The sequence below is a fragment of the Mesoplodon bidens genome, assembly GCF_964165515.1.
Source record: "Mesoplodon bidens genome assembly, chromosome: 14".
Classification (NCBI taxonomy): domain Eukaryota; kingdom Metazoa; phylum Chordata; class Mammalia; order Artiodactyla; family Ziphiidae; genus Mesoplodon; species Mesoplodon bidens.
The window spans coordinates 73,458,736-73,485,828 of record NC_138170.1 but is presented as its reverse complement, the minus strand read 5'-3'; the positions used below and the strand labels follow the sequence as shown (position 1 = coordinate 73,485,828).

Sequence of the window (27,093 nt, the reverse complement as noted above, 5' to 3'; positions counted from 1 at the left end):
CTCATAGAGTTATGCCTGGAACCACTTACGTGCTGCTGTGGGACCTGGGCCTAATTTCTCCCCTTATCTCGCGCTTGGAACTGACCCCTTATCTACCCTCTCATTCATTCACTCAACTATCTGTCCATCCTTCCACTCATCCATCCATCCATCTATCTATTGATTCATTAGCCAAAAGACTTTCCGTGAGTACCAGATCCATATATATTCCACCTCCCTATGACTCTTTCTGGCTCCTCGGTTCTAGACAGAAGAATCCTGCTAAGGTACCAAGAGGCTAATGTGTTTTCTTTTCCAGGTAATGCTTGTGCATTTTAAGAGTGGCCTTTACCAAGGGAATTTGAAGGCTTTATGAAAGAATGCTGCAGCTTGAATGTATCTGGGGATAAAAAGGGCCTTTTCCAAACAGGTCTCATGTAGGACTTGGAGTGGTCTCCAATTTCCTATTCCCCGAAGGTCACACCCTTCCTTTGTCCTCCAGTGCCACTGAAATGCAAGTTATCGCTGACCTTCCCAATGACATTAGTGACAGCTGGGCTGCACAACTTCTCTGCAGCCTTCCCTCACCAGAGCTCATCCTGGATGCTCTCACTGGATGTTGCCAGTGTTTAAAATCAGAGTTTGAGGTGAGTGGATATAGTAGGGGAAACGCTTGGGTTTTGATTACACTTAGGATTACTGGATATTAAGTTTGGAGAAATAAAGAAATTCAAGAGCATTAATGTATGCTTGGTCCCAGAAATGTTAGGAACACATGTCCCAAGTCTCCTCTCCTACCCTTACTTCCTCTGCCACGAATGGATCCTGGCTGAGCTGCAGGGAGCCTTCTGGGATCCCTACTGCCATGAAGCCCTTGCGGTTAAGACTTCTTTCTTAGCCATTCCTTTTCCACTGCTGGCAGGCCAGTCAAATAAAGGGCCTGATGGTTTATCTCAGAGCCTAGCAGAGAGCCTTGCCTGGCAAAAGCAGACTGGTTGGTGAGGAAGATTGTGTGGCACATAATAAGATGCTCCTGTGGGTCAAATTATGTGAAAGCCTTTGCAAATAGTTTTTCATTCTCACTTGGCAAACACAGTCTCCGAGATCAGTTATTTTCTTCAAGGTGGCAAAGTATTTCCCTCCCTAAATTCTCCTTTTCCCCTATCACTCAAAACAGTGTGTGTTCTAGAGGTTTTGAAATGCCAGACATTTGAATAAATTACCTCATTTCTCTATCTTTCAATATGAATGAGTCACATTGAGTGGTATGATACACAATAAAGAATTTATTTATTTGTTCTCGCTCTCCCAAAGTTTAGCAAAATAACTCAGATCCTGGTTCTCTTTAACTTGCAAAAAGTTCAGAGACCTTCAGAGATCTGATGCCAGCTTCGATGCAGGTCCAGTTCATATGTGTTTCTGCTTGTAGTCAGCTACCTGCTACAAGGCTGGCTTGGTGGATGATTATATTAATACATACAGTCTGAATTTTTCCCCTACTATGTAGAAGTTTAATTGGAGCAGAAGAATAAATGAGAATTGCTATAAAAAATTAGAAGGTGATAGTAAACTCTCCTGGAGCAACCTTTATGTAGGGGCTCATGCCATTGACTGTGGCCAATTGTAGCTCTTTCAGTAACTCCATTATATATCTCAGAAACATGTGGTATTTTTGAATGGACAGGTCAATCAATCTTTTGGACTCAGCAATGAATTTTTCATAGTAATCAGAGAGTTGGTCTGCAAAATCCTGTAGTTTATATGTGAACTGCTGGCGGTAATCAGAAATGATTTCCTTCACTGCAACAGCCCAGCTTTTAATTATTTCCTGAGCACTGGTAGAAAGCTCTGAAATCTTCTCTTTCCCTTTTCCATCTGCATCGGCAAGGATGCTCAGATATTCCTGGAAATCCTTCTGCACCAGTTGTTCAACCTGACTTGAGAGTTGGGAAGCAAAGCCAGCAGCACTGACAGTGTATTTGGAATGGAAGTCCTTAAGGACATCTACTAGGTTCTTGATCAGGTTGATGATCTTTTCTTCAAGTTCATAATATTTCACTGTCCAGCCAACCATACTTGGATCAAAATATTCTTTGCGAAGAGCCTGCACATACTGATGGAGCTGCTGTAACTCTTGAGAAGCTTCCTGAAGTTTGTTTTGAACAAGTTCATTAAACTCACCAAAGTTATGACCTAGGTTTTCTTTCAGGAGTCTAAAAACAAATGAAATGAATGTGTCGAAGGTTGTGCTGATGTCGTGTTGGATATCATTAATGAGATCAGTAAATTTCTTCTCCTTTAAGCGTTTAAGGTCGTCTTCTATCTCTTGGAAAATTCTTTGTAGAAACCTCTTAAGATCACTTAGCATCTCTGTAGTCTTGACAGACTGGAGGTCACTAAGTGCCTTTTGGATCTCTTGTGATAAAGATTTCAACAGTTTTCCATACTCTGAGCCTATACCTATTAGTTGATAGTACACTGAATCAAAGGGAAATTTATTCTTTAGGTCCTTGATTAATTCAGATTTCTCCATTAGGTCTTGGAAATAGGAAAAGAGTATTTCTAACCCACTATGGATCTTTGAATGTACCTGGGACAGTAACTTACCTACTTTCTTCAGGACCATAGTGTAAAGTTCGTCTTCAGTGTAGTTCCCGGCTCCTCCTGGGAGCTGGAATCTGGTGGACTTCAGGAAATCAATGAATGAGTCAATCACACGGTTGACTGTCACATTGTATTCCTGAGTAACTCCTATTAAGCTGTCAAACACCTTCTTCTGGAGTCTCTGGAAACCACTGTGGTCCTCCTGAGCCAACAGTTCCTGGTACAGACTCTTGGCCTTGTCCTTCCACTGTTGGTAGGTTCTAGTGGTGCCTCTGGCTATCTTTTGGAGCCCCACGTCCACCTCATCAATCTGCCTCACGGCCCCTTGATACACCTGCTCAGCGCTGTTCTGCAAACCTCTTCTCAGTCTTAAAGAAGCATCTCTCAGATCGAGTCCCGTGTACTCCTGGTGGTACTTGTTGACATAGTCATAAGAGGCCCCCGTGGCCTTGGGCATATTGTCTTTGAGAGAGCTTAGCAATTCAGACACTGCTTCTTCTTCCCAGTTAGCTTTAATCTGAACTTCATCATCCGATTCTGGGACCCTCTCAATTTTGACTATGTTGAGTGTTTTATCTGGAGAGGACTAAAACCAGCAAAAAAGGATGAAAAGACCATGTTTTCAATTATCTTGATTACATAATATACTACACTAAAACTTCATTAGCAGTTAAAAGTAAAGATCAGAGGATCTTTCATATTCTGATGGGGATTTATCTTTCATATGTCAGTTCATGTGTTTGTCTTACGGTTAAACAAATACACTCTTGTTAATTCCTCTTTAACACATGCCCCAGAAAGGACAAAATTATGTAAGGCATTTACACAGTAACATTTAACATTTAGGCCTTTCTAGGCCTGAAGATCAGAAGAGGAGGAGGAGGAAGAGAATGGGGAGAAAGAAAACAGGGAAAGACTAATTCAGAGAAAGGAGAAGTAACAAAAAAGAAAGAAGTCCAGGGCCCATCGAGCAGAGACCTAGAAGACCAATATCAGGGGCCATCCATCCTCTAAGCCTATGATAAACTTTAGTGACAGAATCTGATTATTTCCTCTCCTCTACTAGTGGCATCTTTGATTGGGCCCTGGCAGAGCTTGTAAAGTACACGAGAGAAACTTGGCATATCTAACAATCCTACTGTGGGGAAGAATTTTGAAGCCTCAAATACTCCAAGAAGCCCCAGTCTGAAAAATGTACTCAGCATATGGCAGAGTTTTTCCATGATTTAGGTGATGAGGCAAAACTCTCATCTTTCTAGAACTGCCCAAATGTAATAAAATAATAGTGGTAATATGAGGTCATGTGTGCATCTAATACAATCAGTAGAAGACTCCTAATACTTTCTGGAGAATAGCTCCTCAGAAGAGAAGTTCAGCTTGCTCATTGCTTGTGTTTCACCTAGTTTGGGAAAGCCCCTAGGTAATACTTTGTATTACCTGCCCATATTCTCTGTTTGCTCTTGGGGTGTGTAACCCACTAGTTGGGACTCACCTGAGGGCGGTAGTAGAGGTTCCATCTCCTTAAGGTACCGTTAATGTTCTTCACGTCGATGACCACAGTGCCTATGGCTGGGGAGGCTACTGAGGAGGAGTGGTGGTTCTCGCTTTCTTGGTAGCGCAGACGGACATCAGTTAATGTCGGGCTGGTGATATTAAGGTCGACCTTTCCATTCCAGTACCTGAAAGCAAAAGAAAGCAGATGGGCTGTCATGAAAGGGACGTGGAGATGGCAAACATCATAATGACTGGAAAAGAGATGAAAATAGAAGTTCCATACCCAAGTCCTTGATATCTGCCATCTTCTTCATACTCTGCACTGAAGTCATGGTGTGCAAATGATCCGTTAATTTTACAGACTAACATGCCACCTTCAATTTTGTGTGTTCCCACAACTGTATGGGAAAGATTTTATGTTTCATTAGATTAGTAACTGCAGGATATAAACATTTTCATTGTGAAAACAGAGAATTCTATCTTAACTGTCTTATATGTTTGAAACGTGGTCCTCACTTAAAAAAACAGGAGACCGTTTTAGTCCTAAAATGATTACAGAAAAATCTATTTTCTCTGAACCTATTCTTCTGCAATGTCAGTAGGTTTTCAACAGGATGGTTTTCACATGTGGGGTATACATGTGTCTCCTTCCCGCCTCTTTTCAATTTTGCTATAGAGAGCAATTTTGCTTCGAGCCATATCTAAATACATAATTATTTATTCACAACTCGCACTGAAGAAATAAAGCACGTAGGGGAGGCAGGAAATTTCCTTACCGTTTAGGTCATATTCCAGGAACTGAATGGTGGAGCTGCATGTGGAATCCAGGAATGTTTCAATGTGATCTTCTTTATTTTTCAAACCAGCACTCCAAGTGGCATTATACAAGGGAGAGGCCACCTCGAAACGTGCAGTCAGTGTTCCAAAGGAAGGAATGAAAATTCCAGCAGGTACAGAGAACTTCATGGAAGGAATGTCAATAGTCTGCTCAGGCATGGTGATGGTTGGCAACTCGAAGTCTGCAATGTTGCTGGCCACCACATTTAGATCCAAAACAGCACTGCCAACTGAAATACTTTTTGGAAGGGTGAAGTGGGACACAGTTAACTGAGATGCAGGCACAGTTATCTCAAAACAGGGAACTGAGGAGACTTCTGGTTGAGAATATTGTGTTGACACATCAACTGTGGGGAATTGCACTTTGGGTAGTGTTGGTATGTTGAGGGCAAATGGCAAAGTACTTAGCTTCTTGTAGATTTTTATTTCACTGAAGTCAAGTATGTAGGATGGAACCTGAAGATCTGTAAAGGGGACGTGGAATGTAGGTGTGACGTGAAAGGAATTTAGGTTATATAGTTTCAGTCCTGGAATAATGAATTTATCAGCCAATTCTCGCACGGGGATAGAAACAGGATAGCCATTGGGGTTTTTGGTATACACAAGGGCAGTTGAAGCACGGAGATACTGTTTCCTATCGGTGGTGGTGGTTACATCCAGCTTTAGGAGGTCCCATAAGCTCTTGTCATAAACTGGTAGGACAACATCTTTGAGGAACCATAGGTACCCTTCTAAGGAGCCTGCCATGTCGAGGCGTGCCTTTTCTTGGTCATTGGAAAGCTGTATGTTGTTCTGGAGAGACCCAGAATGAACCTGGACCTGACTTTTCCAGCTGATTTTCTGGTTCTCAGTGTTAGCATTCAGGGACACTTCCTGGCCAAGGTAATTGATATTAAGGAAGGAACTGGGCTGACGTGCATGGACCTGAACAAGGGCTGATATTTCCCATAGGGAAAGTTCCAGGGTGGCTTTGCTTGTATGCTCTCCAGATGTTAAAAAGAGGCCCCCTAGCTGTAAATGGTTTTTCGTATCTTGTTCCCAGATGGCATATATGCGTTGGAGAGTGGTTTCTCCAGCAAAATTTTCTTTTACTTCAAGGTTCCAGATACCATCTACTTTGGAAGCTCCTAGCAGCTTCACAGAAGATCGAGTACCCTTGGAATTCAAGTAAGTGCTGGCCTCACTGCCAAGAGTTCCTGAATATTCCTTTGAAAGGATAAAAGCCTTGACACCTCCTTTGGTAGATGACTCAATGGAAAAGTAAGAGGTGAGACATTCTAAGCTGAGCTTGTGGTCAAACGCCCCTGTAGCAGTAGTGTACACGTGGGGCCAATTGAAATCATACTTTAATTCAATGGATGAAGAGACAGTAGGTTTTGACCTGGTATTTCCATTAAGTTCTTGCTTGAAATTCATTCTCAAAAGTGGAATTTGGACTCTTGCGGTTGTTGTCATGGATGCATCCATGTTTTTCTTGGTGAAGCTAATAGTATTGTCATGATTGCCCTCCACGAGTTTGTTACTCAGAGACAAAGCTGTGGCTAACTTCAACCCTCTTTTCCTCGTCAAACTTGAGGTGCCCTCTAATTTGTACTGCAGTGCATCAATGACAGAAGAAGAGGAAGTAAGAAAATGAGCCACAATATCTGATTGGTTATAAAGACCAACATTGGTATTCAGTGTGATGACACTTGACTTAAAGGAAAAATCATAGGTAATATTGCCCATGGCTGGAATTAAAATTTTGTTTGTGGTACTCAGTACCTTGAACTCTGGAAGAGAAAGCTCAAGAAGATTCCTAGGGACATGAAGGGTTGGCAGCTCTAGGAATGGCAGGACTAATGTGTATGAGGGCACGTAGGCGCCAGAACCTGGGATGGTGATGCTGGGGGTGCTGATCTCTTTGGGGATCACATACCCGAATGTCAACATCTTCACTGTGAATGGAGGCACTTCAATGTTGGTAACTGGAATAGTGTACCCAGGAATCTTATAGATCCTGGGTTGCTGGTTGAGGGATTTTTCAACCTTGTACTTATCAAATGTAATTTTTGCTTCATTGTAGGATTTGATAAAAAAATCTAATGCCTTGTTTCTGACTGTTTCGAAATGCCTGTTGAAGGAATTGATGTTACGATTGATAAATGCATAAAATACATCCAGAGGAACTGGGATGGAATGCTTGTCTTTGTTTTTCTTATACTGAGCCTTTACACTTAAATCAAACGATTGCTTTGTTGTTTTCAAGAATTCCTTCAAGCCTGTCTTTTCCCATAAGGAGATACCTTTCACCTGGGGCGTTGTGAGCTTTGTATAAGGTAGAGTCATTTCAGGGATTGTTAAAGGAATGTTTAAAAAATCCAGGTTGGCTTCTCCATTTATCCCTATGTGGGCCTCGATGCTTTTCTCATTGTTTCCAGCAGAGAAATTTTGATTGTACTTATATTGATTGAACCTGGCACTCGCTTGCCAACTTGCTTGCTGGGCACTAGGACTCAGAAACAGTGCATAATTATTCAAAAAGTCTATCTTCCCTGTCAATTTTAATGGAAAACTAACTCTCAAGTTCCCTTCATTGTTTGTGGATGTGGTAAGCGCACGTGGCTGTGCTGAAAAGAAAAGAGAATTTTTCAAAGTTCCAATAACCTTTCCATTTAAATGCGCATCATGGTTGCCAGTTATCTCTGCCTTCCCTTCTCTAAGCAGTGCCATACCTTTAGCAGTTAGAACACTTCGGCCCAAGTACTGGCATTCAGCTTGTGACTGGATTTCAAATGTAGAAAAGTTGAGGAAGCGAGATTCATAAACTATATTTTGGTTTACTCTTAGGTGTTTGCTATTGATCTTATTAGACAATCCAAAGGACGTGATGGGTCCTTCCACAGTAAAGTTACTTTGGGATTCATGTGTTCCCTCATCTGAGAATTTGTGGCAGGCCAATTTCCAGGACCCTGTTCCAGAAGAAGTCCATGCTAGGTGTCCAGCTTCCAACAGGGTCTTGATTTCACTGCGCAGGTCAGCCTGGCTGGAGAAGTCCAGTTTGGGGATGTTCAATTTGTGGAAGTACTTTGTGTTGCTGTCCAGGGTAAGCTGATGATTTATCTTGACGAGCACACTGTTACTAAGCTCCAGTGTATTTTTTTCTGTGTGTAAACCTGCCACTGTGTTTGATTTTCCCTCAATAGCATTCCCAACAAATAGCACTTCACTCTCATGCTCTGTTTTCAGGTACTTGCTGGAGAACCTCATAGATTCCTTCAGAACCAGTGGATTAATCTTAGGGTCTGAAAGTTGTGCGTTTGCTTGAAAATCAAAATTGAGAACTTCTAATTTGGATTCTCCTTTGGCAGTGACAGAAGCCTCAATCTCTGCTTGGTTCGCTGAAGCAGTTACATTCTGAATGTCAGCATTTGCATCTAATATGAGAAGGGGAGATTGGATTTTCAAAATGCCATACAGCTTGCCAAAAGTAGGTACTTCAGTTGTGTGTGAGATGTGGGGAAGCTGGAATTCTGGTATGTGAAGGTCAGAAACTTGAAAATCTGTAACATTGAGATGTGGGATGACAAATTCTGGAATTGTGATTTCTGGTAAATGGAAGTCTGGCACAGGGATTCTAGCAAGAACCGTGTCCACCCCGCTCAGATCCCTCAGGTACACTTCCGGGACTGGCCACTGCAGCTCACTGTTCAGCATCTGGTCAATGGTTCTGATGATCTTTGTTTTTATCTCTACCAAGTCAACTGTAAAGGAAGGGATGTGGAAGGTATTGAGGACAGTAAATTCTGGCGTGGAAAACCTGGATGGGATTTTTATATCTTTCAACTTTTTGAAGTTGATCTGAACGGATGGAATCTTCAGATCTGTCAGGGGGACAATGAAGTCAGGAGTCTGATATGTAGCCTCCTGAAGGGCACGGAGACTGACTTCAAAGGCAGGTATGGTCCCGAAGGTGGTCTGGATTTTGGGAACAGTGAACCCTTGTTCTACTAATGTTTTCAGGTTTTTGGCCCAGTCTTGGAGAGAATACTGTTCTGCAAAGTCAGTAAGGTTCTTAGCAGCAAGAGTCCACCAATCAGAAATGTAGGTGACAAGTGTGCTGTAAACCTGGCCAACTAGGAACAGGTATCGCTGGACTTCCTGCTGCATATCCATTTGATACACTCGGTCTCGTACATCTTCCAGGGTCTCTTGGAATTTGGCTTTCATGTGAACTACAGAAACCTGTAACCAGTCAAAGAATAAGGTTATTTTGGTGGCCTTTAGGTTTTCCAGATGGACTGAGACTGTGGCCTTGACGTCCTCTGTAAACAGTTTTAGTGCTTTAGCTTTCTGTGGAAGTCCCAGAGCCTGAATTTCACCATTGATTCTCTGAGTCACCTCACGAATTTTGTTATTGGTTTCATCTACAAACTGGTGGTAATCAAATGACCTTAATTTCTTTACTAGCATGTCAAGGAATCTGTTTATTTCTTCAATGAACTGTTTAAAAGACAATGCTTCAAGCTGCTTGAGAGCATGGTCGGTAAACCCAATCAATTCCTCAACAAGATCTGCCATCTTGACTTGTTGTAGGACACTGCTTAGCTTCTGAACAGTCTCCTGCAGCTTATATTGGTGGGCCAACTGCACTGATTTATCCATTAAAACCTGGATGTGGTGGTCTATTTTATATGTCTCAGTGAACTCATGGACCATGACTCTGAAAGCATTGATTTCCTCAATTACTTCAAAATCTTCAAAAAGATTTGTAACACAGTATTTGACATGCTCAATAATTTCCTTTATTCTTTGAAATGAGATTGTAGTTCTCAACTGATCTAAAAGCACTCTGACATCAATAGCTTCAACCTGTTGTTTGACCTTTTCAGCAAGGTGCTGGATGTCTACATTCTGAATCTGTGCATTGAGCTGCTGCAATTTTTCTTGTATCTGGATTCTGATTTGATACTTAGTATCCATATTTTGAATCCAAGATGCAGTACTACTTCCAAATTTGTTAAAATCAATATTTTCAATAAACAAACACAGATTGCTGATTTCTTTTAGTACAGTTACACGGATATGATAATGTTCATCAAGACTTTTCAATTGTTCAGTGATTCGATCAATAATCTTAGCAAGAGCTGCCTTAAAATCATGTAAATCATAATTATCTTTAATATACTGATCAAATTGTATCACATATGTTTGTAGCTGAGACAGTTTTCCATTAAGGTTGATTTTGGCATTGTCTAATGCGATCTGCAGATCATTTTCTGTAATTCTATAATATTCTGTGAAAGCAGTTAGTTTCTCCTTGGCACTCAAAACTTGTTTCTCCCAGTTGAATGCATTCAGATAATCATTAACTTGCTGTGGGAGTTTGTCCAAGGCTGCTATGTATTTCCTCATGCGTTCATCAATATTGATGTGTTTCAATTCTTTCTGTATAGCTTCCAGTGCACCTATAACTACCTCTCGAGTCTTCTCAAAATATTCTGGCAGGATTTTAAAGAATGGGAGGTTGATGGTGTGAACATCTTGGTTCTTATCATATTTTACAGAAGCAACAAGAGTGAATTCTTGGGGCTGGTCAATGGCGTCCCTCAGCTCTAAAGCGTCAATTACACTGATGGGCTCACTGAGTAAAAGTGGCACTGTAATAGGGGAGTCCAGCACAGTGAGGTCAGCCAGGGCTCGTCCACTGAGCTCAACACCAACTTTGTCTTTAGTGTTGTAAGCACTGAAGTCCTGGCTGTATTCATTTTGGTTCAACTGGGTCTTGAGTTTCCAGGTGCCTGTCTGCTCGGCCAGAGTGAGCAGGGCACTGATTTTATGATCAAGAGCAGTACTGATGCTCCTCCTGGACATGAGATGGTGACTTGTGGATCCTCTGTAATCATGAGAGAAAGTAAAGGCCAGAGGTTCTGCTTTCAACAGGAATTTGCTATACAGCTGCCCTGTGTGTTGTCCCCAGAGAACCAGTTTCCCATTGCCATTAGTATGCATGTCGACGGTCATTGTAAATGGGGCCACTGCAGAGTGGAAAACATTGTTGAAATGCAGGGAGTCCGAATTGTAGTTTGTACTGATGTCCACGGTTGAAGCAAGCCCAGCGATGTTAGTGTTGAGCCGATGGCTAAACTCTGTCCCCTGCACCTTAGCTACAGTGTCTGCTTTATAACTTGCTGATAAGTCAGCATAAGAAAGAGTGTAGATGTGTTTTAGTTCATTATTTTGGTAGGCTCCTTTTATGGTCCCACCCACATTCAGCTTCAGAGGTTCAAGCCGTAATTTTCCATTGTTGGTCATACCCAGAGCACTGAATTTCAAGTCATTGTTTAAAGTAGTTACCAGGGAATAGGGCTGTAACTGTAGATTAAAATTTTGCTTATAAAACTTGTCAGAGCTATAAATGTTGTCAAGTTTGGAAGAGAAGTCCAGTGATAACCCTGCAATGTTCAGATTGTTTGTGTAGTCAAGTTTCATTTCAGCGTATGAGCCCATCATGTCATTTGAAAGCTTGAGTCCTTCCTGGTTGATTCTGACGTTGAAAATGTTTTTGCTGTCGACCCCCAGAATCATGGCCTGATAAGCACTTCCCAGTGACACCTCTGTGAGGGTAGCTCTTCCATCTAGACTGAATTTTGCATGGTGTTCCCGGAAGCGGCCATTTGTTGTTAATTTCAGGGATGCCCCAGAGAGGCCAAGCGCGGCATTGAGTTCATTCTCCAGCATTAGGGGACTATACTTCAAGTTGGTCATTGCACTGGTAGACATTCCATCTTGGGCAATCCTTAGTGTTGCCTTGTGAGCACCACTATTAATTCTGTCAGTGCCCAAGATGTCAGCATTTAACTCAAGACCATGGGAGTTTAGTGATCCAGAAAGCAGGGTGAAGAACTTCAGTGACTTGTAATCAGCCTGATACTCAGAACGTAGCAATGCACTTTGCTTAGAGAAGGTCAGATCCATCTTGTTCGAAGTGGCAAAGTCCTCATACTTCCCATTGGTGTCAGATTTCAGAGTCAGCTCATAGTTCTCATATTTCAGGGATGCGGTATTTTTCATGAGGCCACCTTGCAGATCCAAGGTGGAGGTAATAGAGACTGTTCCATCTTCATATCTTCCTGTTATCTGGTTGGTGCCCTGGAGGTAGGAGGAGTTAAATCTCAGGTTGGATTCTCCACTTAGCTGGCCAGTGGTAGGATCCCTCTGATAAGACAGGCCATATGCGCCTTTAGCATACAACGAAGAGGCTCTGAACTGCCCATCAATTGTGACTTCTTTGACATACAAATGCTGTTTCTTTTTTGAGTCTAAATGGACTGAAGCAGATATCTGTGGTCCCCAGGCACTCGATGCATCGAATGTTAGAAAACCTTTTGAGGCTGGATTGTTTCCAATTTTCTCTACGTGACTGAATTTGACATGTGAATCCAGGAATTTGTGGTGTAGAGACCCATCACCTGAAAACGTGAGTGTATTCCTGTGGTCATACGTTGTTTTTGCAGATCCTAGCATAAAAATCAAAACACATTGGTTAAATGAAGTCATGCACTTCCACAACAATTTCTATGTTGAAAGTCTTTCAATAAGAAAGTCCCATTGGTCCAGGTCAGTTGCGCAACAGTCTCCTCCATTTATAACATGACCACAAAATCTGATAGCAAAAGGCATTCCTCCTGGAAGCCTTCCCTGACCACCACAGACCTTGCTGGGTTCCCTTGTCCTCTACTGTACCTTACACACTATACCCTATCACAGCACCTCTCACACTGAATTCTAATTGCCAGTTTATCTGTTTTCTCTGTTAACTGCCTAGTAGAATACTTGATACATAGGTGTTTAATAAATATTTCTGAAGGAAGAAAGGGAGGGAGGAAGGAAGGTAGGAAGGAAAAAGAATAGGGTTCCAAGTAGCAAGAACAATGTCTGCAAGAAAGCCCAAGTTTTTCCCTTCCTAGAGGAGGCTAGCCCATTGGAACCTGCAGCAAATTCACTCTGTGAACCTCCCCTCGAGGCAGGGCTCACCTTGCACGTGGTAGGAGAACAGGTCGACCACGGCATCTGCCTTCACATGGAACTGAGCCTGGAGGCTCAAGAGGTCTGTGCTGGTGTTGCCGCCAGTATAGGAGGCGGACCAGTTGTACAAGTTACTGTAGGTATTTGTGGAGAGGTCTAGAACACCCAAGAGAGGCACCCGCAGTTGATACAACTTGGGGATTGTAAAAATGGGGACTTGGAACTCTTGAGATGGCAGGTGGAATCCCACAGGCTGGAAGTTGAGGGCCGGTGTCCGAATAGTCTCTAACATCTTTACATCTTTGGAGGATTTGCCACCAAAAGGCAAAGGGATCTCAATGTTCACACTGTTCTTGTTCAGGGTGTATTTGATCCGACCGTCACTGAAATGAAAAGCAAAGACAATGTCCCCACAGTCAGACAGCAAGCCCTCGAAGTTCTCTGCCACCTGAGCTTCTAAGCAATAGTGCATGTGTCTAATTTCCCATCCTGCACTGCACTGTTCCTCCTGCTGCTCCCAGGGCCTGGCGTCCCTTGGCTTTAACCTCTACCTACAAACACTCACATCCGTTCACATCCCTCCCAAGAGCTGTGTCCTTATTTCTACCATCCCATCTAAGTCACAGTCAATTTCTCTTGCTCTTGTAGTGACACAGTCGCTTCCACCTATCTCAAAGAGCTTTTCATAATCTGCTTATATAACTAGCACTTACTTGTTCATTTGTCAGCGTCTACACAGTGTCTTCCTGTGGGGGGAAGGATTACACCTTACCCAGCTTTTATTTTCTCACCGCACCTAATCTAATCTAGTACTGCACACAGGGGATATTTGATACATAGTTGCTCAACTGAATTGAGGCATCTTGACACGTGGAAAAAGCACAGGCAGGGGCATCAGTAATCTTGAGTTATAATGTCAGCGTCAATCAGTGGGAGCTATGCTAGTGAATTCGCCTTTCTGAGTCTCAGTGATGTTATCTGTGAGGTGAGGATAATAGTACCGTTTCTGCTGATCTCACAGAGCTGGTCTTGGATATGAAATGAGAAAAAATACGCAAAAGCACTTTGCAATCTTTTCAGTACTATGCACATACAATGGACTATTTTGACAACTCACAAGAAGAAAGTAGGATGGCAGAGTGTAAGTGTAGTAAACAAATAACTATTCATTGCATCACTCCATCGAGGACTGGATGCTGCCTATCCAGATCCCAACATTCATGATAAGGTCCCGTGCTTGATAAGGCCCCATCCATTTCTAAGGTCCTGTGGTCCTGCCTTTTCAGCACAGCACAGACAAGACTGTTGGTTGGAAACACTAGGAGGGAAGCAAGAGGTTCCTGGGTCCTCTGAAGCTGCCACTTTTTTTCTCTTATCTTCATATTTTGTCCATATGAGTGCTTTGGTGGATTTTAGCCCTTTCACACACTTATCTGGTCTATTAAACTTTGCTGCCCAGACACAGACTATGGAAAGGCCCATGTGACACAGGTCACTTGTTTTCTAAACCCTGAAGATAACACAGAGAACAGTCAATCCAGAACAGACTGTAGTCTTTTCAGCTCATGCTCTGAGCTTTAAATTTTCATGACAGAAATCAAAGCATCACATGTATGTCTGTAAGTACAGAAGGGGACCGAGCATTTTACAATCTGACTTCCCCATAAGGATGATGCTATTTTGCTAAAGTGACATATGCTCTCAGAATGTGCCTTCATTCCATGCCCAATGGCTGTTCTGACCCTGTGAGCTCAACAGCAAGCCTGTAGCCAACAAGTCTGCCAGCCACTCTTGAATTCTTCACGATTATGAGTATATCCTGTTCCTGAGCATAAGGCGAGTTCACTTATAGTAGAGGAAAAGTGAATGGCTTTCAAATTCAGTTTTAAAACTAAGTGAATAAAACATCTTAGGGTGAAAGTACCAGAATCTTCTAATTACTTTCTTAGGTTTTTTGTTTTTTTTTTTGACTGGGTTGGCATTCACATTCTGACCTCATATTTAATAATGCAAAAATGCCACAATGTTTATGGGACAGTTACTAATCTCCTTAAAATGCTTACCTTGTTTCCCTTAAAAATGTAAATTAAAAAAAGTCTAAATCATGCTAAGTAAAATCTTCCATTTACTTTTCATGGTTCAAGAAATTTTTCTGGTTCCTCTTTTTACCTTTTTAAGAAGAGGTTTTCTGGGATGTGGAAGTCTGGCAATTCCATTTTCTGGAGGTACAACTTTTGTAGGCCACTGAGATGATTTTGTAAATTCTGAGCATAAGGAAGGTTCCTCGATGCCTCCTGAAGCCATGTACTTGTCGCCTACAAAATAATAGAAGTTTTCAAAGCAATGGGCATGGATGGGCATCAAACAGAATTAACATCAGGTGATAATCCATATTTGACAGCTCTATCATTAAGCAGGACGGTATACTCAAAGTTAAAAAATAAATCATAAAAATTATGAATTTTGGTTGTCAGTAATTAATCTCTTCCTGTATTTTATAAAAGGAATGCGTAGCATAGTCAAACCCCTAGTCAGTGTCCTGAAGCTCCCTGTGATATCTTAGGCACAGGCAGCTCTTCTGCTTAGTAGTATTCATTTGGTATTTAAAAATATAGCCTTGTGTAACTGGGTAACTCTGCATACGTGAGTGCTTCTTTTTCTCCCCGGGAATTTCCTGGGGGTAGGTAGCATGCCTTATCCATCTTTGGATACTCTTTCACCTAACTCAGAGTTGACTATGTAATTAGCACTTATAACCATGTATTTATTGACTGGCTGATGTGTACTTACAACTACTAATTTGGAACCCACGTGCCGGAAGGTCATGTTTGTTTGAGGAACTCTGTGATCCAGGAGACTACTGGCATACATATTCAAACTTTTAGGATAATCAGAGAGATCCACAGGGAAACTGGAAGCTGCTTTTTTGGTATCCACGTTGGTGCCTGTGTTCCATTCAAATTCAATCTTCTCTTCATCTGAAAACACACACGTGAAATAGTTGTCAATAGCGCCAGGTCAGCTCCTACCCGTGGTTGTCAACACTGCCATCGAGTACACTGTGCTCTGGGAAGTGCTCATGTTGGGAAGACGTGCTTACCATAATGCCATGCCACTTTCTTGGAAACTGTTGAGCCATAAGCTGTAGCAGATGAGTCCATCTGCAGGAGCAATTTTGAGGGAGACCACTGGGTGAGGATCTCACTTCTGGCTTCTGCTTGCAAACGGGGTATGGAGATAACACCTTTGATTTTGCCTTCTTCCTTCCTGTCATAACTATTGAAAAAGAAAAAGTTGACATCAGTGACTCCATTCATTCCAAGGAGATAGGCAGGGTTCAATGCAAGTTCCATTTGTGGCGATGAAAACAAGATACATGAATGGCTCAGAGAATGACCAGAGACTGAACTTCTTAACTTCTAAAGCTAACTCACTACAAGTTCAGGACACTCCAGGGAGGTATGGGAGAGAGAAGGTTTTTGAAAACTGTTTGAATCCTGCTCTACCATTTACTAGCTCTACTGCCTTGGCCAAATTATTTAACCCCTCCGAGCTACCATTTCCTTATCTATAAAACAGGGAAACTCATACCTATCTGCAGTTTATTATGAGGGCTGAGATAATTTCTTTAAAGTACCCAGTATAGTGCCTGATGAATAGTAAGTACCCAATGAACGGTAGGCAGATCCAACTGGACACGTGCAGAGGGTCACAGTGTTGAAGGCTCTGTCTGCCCCTTGAAGTGCAGACCCCTCAGTCAGCTTTAAAGCTGAAAAGGAAGAAAGGAAAGAGCCACAAAGGCCCACAGCTCAGGTCAGACCCTGCCTTGAACCTTCCTTACCTCACATGGCCGGTGAGGGTGACCTCAGTGATTTTCTTATTCTGGATGTCCAGGGTGAGCTTGTAAGACTTTTCTTCCTTAGAAGATTCATCACGAACTCTGAGGACTGTCCCAAGGTCAACGTCAAAATCTGGAATCTGGATTTCACTGGACAAAGTCTTACTCTGCCGGTTATATGTGAACATCATAGTAGCCTCGCTCTGCTTCACACCTGGAAGAGTGTACAAGAGAATCAAGATGTCTATTCAGAAGATATGTTTAGGAAGGAAAGAGAGAGAAAAAGGCAGAGAAACCTCAAGTACTTAATGTGCTCAAATGAGGGCACAGTTCAGGATTTTACCTTAAATTTTTAACTCAGTGGTACTTGCACATTTGTTCAATCTGTAAGTATTTACTGATTGCTTACCACGTGCTAGGTACTGCTCTTGGCACTGGAAGCCCCTGCCCTCATGGAACTGACATTCTAATGGGAGGGGTACAGACAATAAGCAAGTACATTATTTATGTCTGGTGGCAATACATGTTTGTTAAGAAGAAAAGTAAAACCGGATAAGGTGATAAAGGAGAGAAAGGGATAGAAGAGGTGCTATTTCACGTGTGGTGGTCAGAGAAGTTCTGACAAGAGGATATGTGGGCAGAGACCTGAATGAAGAGAGAGGCTGAGCCACGCTGCATCCTGCAGGGAGAGCCTTCCAGGCAGAGGGAATCAGAAAGGCAAACGTTCGGATATGAGAAAAACTCGGCGTGTTCAGGGACCAGTAAGGGCTCGGAGTCCTTCTGTGCCAGGCACACGTGACATCTCTGTATGATCGTCTGCCTACGACACCCTTCCTGGTTCGCTGCCACCCTACCCTGCCTTCCCCTCTCCCCGGCTCCTCCTTTCTTTGTCACAAGATTTCCAGGTTTCCTTAAATTCACAGGTCAATACCCATTTTATATCTCTTGTAAAATCGTTACTTGACACTTCTTTTCAGTACGTGCCCCCTCTTTCCTGTGGGTTTTGTTTTCCTTGTTGAATTTTGTGACATATTATTCCTACATAAAAAATCTTCCAAAGTGAACATTTAAAACCTGCGCCTCCATCTCAGGATGTGGCAGCCCTGTTCTTCAGCTGCTCAGGCCAAAAACTTCGAGTCGTCCTGATTGCCTTTTTTCTCTCACCCTGAACATCTACTGTATCAGCAGATTGTTGTCTGCCCAGTCTTCAAAACATGGCCAAATCCAACCGCCTTTGCCATCACCACTCCAACCCAAAGCACCACCGTCTCTAGCCTGGATTACTGTGATGGCCTACATACTAGTTTCTCTGCTCTTGTCCCCCTCAAGTCTTTCTTCAACATAAACATAAATCAAACAGTAGCTTCTTCAAAAATAAACAAATAGGACATAATCAAACTTATAACCACAGCAAAGGAAACCATGAACAAAACGGAAAGACAACCTACAGACTGGGAGAAAGTATTTGCAAACGATGCGGCCAACAATGGCTTAATTTCCAAACACACAAACAGCTTATATGGCTCAATATCATAAAAAACAACCCAATCAAAATATGGGCAGAAGAACTAAACAGACATACAGATGGCAAACAAGCACATGAAAAGATGCTCAGCACCGCTAATTATTAGAGAAACACGAATCAAAACTACAATGAGGTATCACCTCACACCAGTCAGAATGGCCGTGATCAAAAAGTCTAAAAGTAGCAAATGCTGGAGAGGGTGTGGAGAAAAGGGAACCCTCCTGCACTGTTGGTAGGAATGTAAATTGGTGCAGCCACTATGGAGAACAGTATGGAGGTTTCCAAAAACTAAAAAGAGGGCTTCCCTGGTGGTGCAGTGGTTGAGAGTCCGCCTGCTGATGGAGGGGACACGGGTTTGTGCCCCGGTCCGGGAAGATCCCACATGCCCCAGAGAGGCTGGGCCCGTGAGCCATGGCTGCTCTGAGCCTGCGCGTCCGGAGCCTGTGCTCCGCAACGGGAGAGGCCAGAACAGTGAGAGGCCCGCATACCACAAAAAACAAACAAACAAACAAACAAACAAAAAAAACTAAAAAGAGACTTACCATACGATGTAGCAATCCCGCTCCTGGGCATATACCCAAATTAGACAAAAGCTCTAATTTGAAAAGATACATGAACCCTAATGTTCACAGCAACACTATCTGTAATAGTCAAGACATGGAAGAAATGTTGTGTCCATCAACAGATGAATGGATAAAGGAGATCTGGTATATACATACAACGAAATACCACTCAGCCATAAAAAAGAATGAAACACTGCTATTTGTAGCAACATGGATGGACCTAGAGATTACTGTACTAAGTTAAGTAAGTCAGAGAAAGACAAATATCATATGCTATCGCTTACGTGTGGAATCTAAAAAAAATGATACAAATTAACTTATTTACAAAACAGACTCACAGACATAGAAAACAAACTTATGGTTACTAAAGGTGAAAGGGGGTGGATGGGTAAATTAGAAGTTTGAGATGAACAGATACACAGTACTATATATAAAAGATAAACAAGGATCTACTGTATAGCACAGGAAACTATAGTCAGTATCTTGTAATAATCTATAATGGAAAAGAATCTGAAAAAGAATATGTGTATATGTACAACTGAATCATTTGCTGTACACCTGAAAGTAACACAACATTTTAAATCAAGCATACTTCAATTAAAAAAAATAGTAGCTTCTTACTTCACTCATCGTGAAAACTAACATCCTTACACAGCCTAGAAGACTATCCTTCCCTCACAACCCCCTACCTCTCTGACTTCATCTACCATTTTCCTCCCTGATCTCCCTGCTTCAGCCACACTGGCTTCCTTCCTTTTCCTCAAACACAGTAGCCATGCACCTGCCTCAGGGCCTCCGCACCAGCTCGCCCCTCAGCCTGTAACGCTCTTTCCACATGGCTTATCCCCTTCCCTCCTTCAGGTCTCTTTTTTATGCTCCCTTTACCTGGGAGGGTCTCCCTTATCATTCCAAATGGCACTGGCTTCCCCCAGCCTTCCTCCTTGCTGCCACTCCTGACATTCCCTAGACCCCTTTGTGCTCTATTCTTCTCCCCAGCACTAATCTGACTTTCTGAATATTTACTTGTTTGGTTGTTTACTATAAACTCCACAAGGATGGGGACTTTATCTCCATTGTTTACTATTCTAGCCTCAGCTCTCAGAACAGGCCTGACACTTATCTGGCACTCAGTAAATATTTGTTAAATACATTAAATTAAATATATTCTGCTTGCGAGTCCTAGACCTGAGACCGAGGGCAGAGATAGAGGGACCCTTTTCTGGGCACTTGCCTTTTGCCTGAGTTACAAACTTCAGCGTGTCCACCAAAGCTTCACCATCTCTCTGGAGCTCGTAGAATGCCCTGGCAGAATATTGCTCTACTTCTCCTGTTGGCTTCAGTTCCAGTTCAAATCTAAAGACGTTACAATGCGTGTGATGCATCATGTTAGAGCTTTCAGGATGAGGAGGTGACAACGTCCCCAAAACAAGTCAGCCTCAATTGCAACAAAAATCTGGTCCTTATTTAACATTGTCTCTTGTCCTTAACTAATGATCCCTTTCAGTCCCTGCGAAAGCCCAAGGCAAGGGCAGATCCCAGGGTGCCTGGGGTTTTTGGACAAGCAGGAGTTGGTTGGTTGTGTCAGCAAAGCTGAGAACAAGGATAAGACTTGTCCTATAACCCTTATTTTATTTTTTGGCTGCACTGTGCCGCATGTGGGATCTTAGTTTCCCCGACCAGGGATCGAACCTGTGCCCCCTGCAGTGGAAGCGTGGAGTCTTAACCGCTGGACCACCAGGGAAGTCCCTTGTTTATTTTTTGAGCAAAGACCTCCCTTAGGGGTCATGACGCCTCACCTTCCAGCACCGCCCCACTCCTACCCACCTATGAAGATGCCCAACCCTAGACTCAAAGGTTAGGTAGGTACCCTTCAGGTGTGTTGGGCAAAGGACAACTGTTCTAAATAACCAAAGGACAGTGCAAATTCCTGAGGCTGGTGACGCGACATCTACAACACAGCATTTTTTCTTGGCCCTGCTCGGTTGCCATAAGGTAGGCGGTAAGCACATGCTGGGTGGGGACACTGAGCATCTCTGACCTGGTGTCCCCAGTCAGCGGGTAGTAGGAAGAAGAGTCTGTGGAGCTGGCGTTGGAATAAGCGACCGTGGTGCAGTAGTTCAGGCCAATAAAGAAAGGCTTGCAAGTGGACCAGGACTGCCTGTTCTCAACGAGAGGTGGGATCACTTCCGTTTTGGTGGTAGACACCAGATGCAACGTGTTACTGGTGAAGGAAGGAAAAACCTGAGTTACCTTCAAGTCATGGACCGAAATGAACATCACTGATTCTCCCAGCACAAACGCCCCCTTATCCTGCCCTCTGCCACCCCTCGTCCACACCCACCTCACATTCTCTGATTTACTCAGAAACACAGAATAGTAAGAAGAACACCAACAAAGCTAACAATCACGGCGACTCTTCTGTTTCCCGAAACAACTGGCACTAAGACACTGCACTAAGTTCTTCACATTTGTTATCTGTAATTTCCACAACGGCGGGCATTAAGAGTCTCCTTTTACAGAGGAAAGAGGCTCAGAGGGGTCAGTAACGATCACTGGGACCTGACCTCAGGGCTGCTCCTTCCTTCCTAAAGTGTGGATGAGAGGTGTCCTGCTTCTTTCATCTGAAATCTCTCTCTACTAGCTTCTTTCCACCAGCATTAAACATGCTCAAGTCTCTTCTCCCACTGTGTGTGTACACACACACACATACACACACACACACCTTTCCTTCCCTTCTAGCCCCCTCTTATCTCCCTCACAATCAAGAAATGTGTCTGCCTTTGCAGTCTCCACTTTCTTTCAACACCCACATCTCACTGAACAGGGATCTGACTTTCACCCCCATGGTGCTTCTGGAACTGCTTTCATCAGCAGCTCCAATCAGCTCCAAAGGACATTTTGAGGCTTTGTCTTCCTCGATCTCTTGGAAGCATTCAGTAGAGTTGCTCACTTATGGCCAGATTAAGACTTTTGAGTCCAAAAGCCCTGGAAAGATGATGGTATCCTCCCCCCAAGTATGTACTTAAAAAATTAGTAAGTGCCAGAAAGTTCAACAATGTCCTGATTTCATCCAAGGATGAAAGGATCTTGGATATATCATGTTCTTTTCTCAGTATTGTTTCCTCACCTTAGGGGGTGCCCTAAGACCAACGTTTGCTGGTGGGCTGGAACCCTAAGTGCCAGCGTCGGCCTGTCTGTGGGGTGATCCACCCCGTGGCCACTGCTGGGCTTCTGTGCCCCTTTACAGCTTTGGTCGCCCCTCCTCACTCATTGCTGCTTATCCCTCTCCCCTTCACACGTGTCTGTTCTGCCTGTTTCTGTCCCTAGTCCCTCAGGCCTTACTCTATACTCATCACTGTTGGACTTCAACAACCGCTATGTGCCAGTGATGCCCAGATCTGTATTTATAGCTCAAACCTTGTCACTGAGCTCAGACCCACTGGTCCGTTGACAGCTGGATGTTCTCGTCGGCTGTCTCACAGGACTTCCAGTGCAGCGTGTTGAAAATAGAATTTGTCACTGTCCCCCACACCAGCTGCTCTTCCTCTTTAGTCCTTACTTCAATGAAGGGCACCCCGACTCCTCTTGCCTCTTTCTCCGCGCCCCCCACGCCCACCATATTCAGTCAGTCAATCACCAAGTACTTGTGTTTCTACCTCCTAAGGATTTCTGGGGTTGGCTCACTCGTCTGTCAACCTGGCCCTTATGGGGTGTGGCCACTAGCATCTCCCTCCTGTACGTGACTGTAACAGGCTCCTGATTGGTCTCCCTGTTGCCAGTCATGCCTCCTTTCCACCCATTTCCCGCTCTGGAGTCGGAGTTTTCTAAAGCACCGACCTTATTTTACTTATGCTCCCACTTTAAACCCTTTTGCCTTCAGAAGAGCCCAATCTCCCTAAGACGGCTCACAAGGCTGACCCTTGCCAGCCTCTCACTTCCTCTCTCACCGTGTTCCCCGTGTACTTGACCTCATGGAATTTCTTGTAGTTCCCAAACCGTATCATTTTTCCTTCAGGCCATTGCATGTGCTTTTCTCTTTGCCTGGGAACACTCATTCCTTTCTCTTTTTGTCTGCATAACTCCCACACAGCTTCCAGGGATCAGCTCAAGTGTGGCTTTCTTCAGGTTTTCCCTAACTGCCACAGGCTCCGTGATACGTAATTTCATGGTCCTCTCCTGCTTCCTCTAACCGAGCCCTCACTTGATAGTCACTGCTTGCCTCACTATATTTGAATGGACAAATTAATGTGTCCAAAATATGGAAACTGAGGTAAATCAACGTTTGAAGATTCCATTGAAAATGGAGCTCTCAATAGGAGGCTGCATCCCATAATCAGGAGAGCAGGACTTCCATGCTTTACGCACTGAACTAGCCCCTGCAAATCAGTATGTCCTTTGGTGGTTCTCCTGGGAAAAATACCCATTTCCCAAAGATGACTTCTCTATAGCTAGTGCTTCTTCATTCTCAAAACAAACAACAAGAAAACACAACCTAACAGCAACTAATTAATCAGTAGGTCTTAAGTCTCATCTTAGTAAAACGTGAAAAGTCGAGGAAACTGTAATTATATACTGAGTCTAGGCCAGGTTAAAAATAGGTAATCCAGTACCTTCTCTCTCTCCAGCACACCCCCCAGATCCACTGGGGCCTGAACTATCTCAATCAGCTGTCTAGCCTGGCCAAACCCTGTAGTCATAATTCCTTCTTTCAAACTGGCTCATCAGATCTAACTGAAAGAATTACCTGCCACTGAACAGCCTGACTGGCCTCTTAGGAGAAGGAACGATGAACTCCAGCTGCCCAGCTTTCAGGGCTACTCTCGCCTCCAGGCCTGTCTCATGGAAGAAGTTGGTGTTCATCTGGACCCCACTCCTAGCAAAGTCCGGAATGATGATGCCCATACTTGTCACAAACTCCACAGACACAGACGGCTTTGTCACCAGTTCTGCCTGTATCTGTAAGTCACAAAACAACCTATTCAGCTTTGTTAAATAACCTCAGTCCCCTGCAGTCAGATCAACCATCCTTCCCACCCCTGGGCAAATATCTCTGGATGGCTCACACCAGAGAAAACATTACTGAGATTCATTTGTAGGAGGAAAAGCCAAGTTCTTAGTCTTCCAGGGCCAGACTGATACCCAGGACTAGGAAGTGCCCAAGTTAACTTGAAGCATAACAAGACACAAGGACGACAGAAACAGCTGAGTTCTCGTGCTACTGCTGTGCCCGAGCAGAACTAGCAAGGTGGTGCATCCTAGTGGAAGCCTAACGTTTTCATAAAAGTTAATGAGGTGATTCCAATAGTGATGCACTTCGTCTTGAACTGGAAACATTTTTTAAATTGCACAAGACACCCACCCTGGAGGAAAAGAACCACCTCAGGAAGGAAAAAGTGGACAGAGTCTTACACTGGCTACTTCCAGTTTCACTCCAGCCTTGATTCCAGGAGTGATGACTCCAGAGGAGGACACCTGCAGTTGTAATCCAAGTCCAGTGGGGAGTTCAAAGGCATTGTCCATGAAGATGTAGTGAAGAAACAAGTCACCCTTTGAACCTTTCCTTACGAGCTCTTTAATCTGTAGATCCGACAGGGGAGACGAAAAGTATGCCTCATCAAAGTGGGCTTTGTGAAATGCGACCCCCCCCATTAGACAATGGTTATTCTTCTTTATCCAGAAAGGAAGGGACCAGCATATTTTAATTAGCTGAATAGTTTAATAAGATGAATGATTATTGATTTCAACAAATTGGGATACAAAAAACTGCCCTGTGTAAATATCATGTTGTTTTCAACTGGTGATTTAGAAGGCATTTCAGAATATTTCTGGGCCTCTGAGATTTAAGAACTTTAAATATCACTGCATAGCACGGCTTAATTCTGATTTTCTGGAGTCTAAACGTAAATGAGGGTTTACTTGCAGCACAATATATTATAGTAAAACCAATTTTTAAAAATTGATGAGCTGGGACTTCCCTGGTGGTCCAGTGGCTAAGACTCTGCGCTCCCGATGCAGGGGGCCTGCGTTCGATCCCTGGTCAGGGAACTAGATCCACATGCTGCAACAAAGAGTGTGCATGCTGCAACTAAAAGATCCTGCACGCCTCAATGAAGATCCTGCAGGCCACAACTAAGACCCAGCACAGCCAAATAATTAATTAATTAAAAAAATAATTTAAAAAATAATAAAAAAACAAAACTGATGAGCTATTTAGATGATGTACATATAAGTATGCATTATTCTTTATTCTTTATAACACATCTGCAAAATAACTTGAGATCTCTTTTATTAAAGCCACATTATTATTCATTATATCCTAGGGAGTATACTTGGATATTTTCTCCCTTTTTAATAAATTAATAATTATAAAAAACTACAGGGACTTCCCTGGTGGTCCAGTGGTAGAGAATCTGCCTTACAATGCAGGGGACGTGGGTTCAATCCCTGGTCAAGGAACTAAGATCCCATATGCTGTGGGGCAACTAAGCCCGCGCACCGCAACTACTGAGCTCACGCACCTCAACTAGAGAGCCTGCATGCCACAAACTACAGAGCCCATGAGCTCTGGGACCCACACGCCACAACTACAGAGCCCATGTGCTCTGGAGCCTACACGCCACAACTAGAGAGAAGCCCACGTGCCACAATGAAGAGAGAAGCCCGCGCGCCACAATGAAGAGCCCACATGCCACAACTAAGACCCGACGCAGCCAAAAATTTTAAAAAAAATCTTTAAAAGAAAAAAACCTATAGTTAATATTTAGATAGTGGATTACAGTTTTCCACATATGTTGTTTCATAATCAGTGCATCATTTCAATATTAAAAGGAACCTGTAGCATAGGTAGAGGGAGACACACTTAACATTGCTTTCCAGATGAACAAATGAACGCTGTTAAAAGATACATCTAACATGATGAATAGCTTAATTTCTAAATGTTATCAATTCCTTAGGATCCAAGAATCTTCTTCACTGAAATTCAAGACAAACCTGCCTCTCTGAAGGAAGGAAGCACTTTCTCTGGTTTGTGTGGCTGGGATCTTAAGGGAGCCTGGGAGATCTAAAAGGAGCCCAGGCTAATCCCGTCACCCTATGACGGGGCCTGGCCCACTTACCATCTGAGGGACCCCCTGCAGGGTACGGACACCGCTCAGCAGCAGCCTCCCCAGCAGCTGGAGGTCCTGGAGCTTGACAAAGCCAAGCTCTTCGCCCAAGATGTGGAGGTAGGCTCTGGCTTCTGGGAAGTCTTTAGATTTCAAATCTTTGATCAGCTTCTCAGCGTTGAGCATAATTCCGTTGACCATGTCCTGGGATTTTAACAACAAAATGTCTAGTGAGGTGCGAGCGTTGTCAAACACACACCCATAGATTTAGATGTGGGACCTACCTGCTGCAGCCGTGATGGGCCTAAACACAAATGCTCAAGGCGGGGGCACAGGGCAGACACGGAAGTCAGGCCCCCACCTTTTATCAAAAGGTAGATAGCTCCTCCAGACTGAGACGAAGAACGCTCAGGGACAGCGGCGCTTCCACTCTGTTCTTAACTTGAATGATGTAGGCATAGTAAGGGCGATCTCTGCTCTCCAGGACGCCAGGATCCCAACGGCTCCCCAAGATTAGAAGACCCTCTGTCTGCCAAGCCCTCCCCTGCTTACTCCCTCTCTCCTTTGATGAGGCAAAAACACTAGGGGTTTCTTGGGAAAGCATAGCTGCTATATACATTGGCCAAAAGCTTGAAAAACACCTGGTCTAGGTATGTTCTTATCTAGGTAAGTTCTTAGAGATAAGGATTCCATAGACTGATGCTTAGGCATTGAGGAAGAAAAGAGTGATTGATTGAAAGCCTCCAAACAGATCAAAGACCCTCAGCCTCAAGTGGAGGTAAGTAAATCAGAAGACAGAGGTGGGACCATTTGCAAGCATTGGAGGAGTAAATTATGGCCCTGCTTCTCAAATTGAAATGTGCACACCAGTTCCTTGGGGGTTTCGTTATAATGCAGGTTCTGATTCAGCAGAGCCCAGTAGGGACCTGAGAACCTGCATTTCTAACAAGCTCTGATGTGATGCCAGTGATGACCACACTTTGGGTAGCAAAAAGCTAAAGCATAAGAAGCTCCAGATCATACAATCTATTTTCTACTCCTTAAGTGGAGGCTTATGCTAGCTTCAAAGAGGATTTTGCTCCCATAAGCTAGTGCACTGGTGTGGGTGAGAGCCAAAGAAAGTAGCTATTAATAATGAAAATA

The 27,093-nt window shown here is 43.4% G+C and overlaps 1 protein-coding gene across 2 annotated transcripts in view; it reads right to left on the bottom strand.

Annotated features, from left to right (window-relative positions):
* Window positions 1–1,245: 1,245 nt before the first annotated feature.
* The window catches only part of APOB (apolipoprotein B), a 40,012-nt gene continuing 14,164 nt past the window's right edge, over window positions 1,246–27,093 (bottom strand). For both annotated transcript variants that reach the window (XM_081254551.1, XM_081254552.1), the window contains 14 exons: window positions 25,963–26,154; window positions 24,257–24,424; window positions 23,592–23,803; window positions 20,886–21,068; window positions 20,079–20,200; window positions 16,763–16,973; window positions 16,022–16,197; window positions 15,712–15,899; window positions 15,091–15,236; window positions 12,931–13,304; window positions 4,854–12,413; window positions 4,361–4,475; window positions 4,076–4,262; window positions 1,246–3,169 (listed from right to left, as the gene is read on the bottom strand). In XM_081254551.1, coding sequence (XP_081110677.1) covers window positions 1,532–3,169; window positions 4,076–4,262; window positions 4,361–4,475; window positions 4,854–12,413; window positions 12,931–13,304; window positions 15,091–15,236; window positions 15,712–15,899; window positions 16,022–16,197; window positions 16,763–16,973; window positions 20,079–20,200; window positions 20,886–21,068; window positions 23,592–23,803; window positions 24,257–24,424; window positions 25,963–26,154 — 11,472 coding nt within the window. In that variant the 3' untranslated portion in view covers window positions 1,246–1,531. The remainder of the gene's footprint in view (window positions 3,170–4,075; window positions 4,263–4,360; window positions 4,476–4,853; window positions 12,414–12,930; window positions 13,305–15,090; window positions 15,237–15,711; window positions 15,900–16,021; window positions 16,198–16,762; window positions 16,974–20,078; window positions 20,201–20,885; window positions 21,069–23,591; window positions 23,804–24,256; window positions 24,425–25,962; window positions 26,155–27,093) is intronic.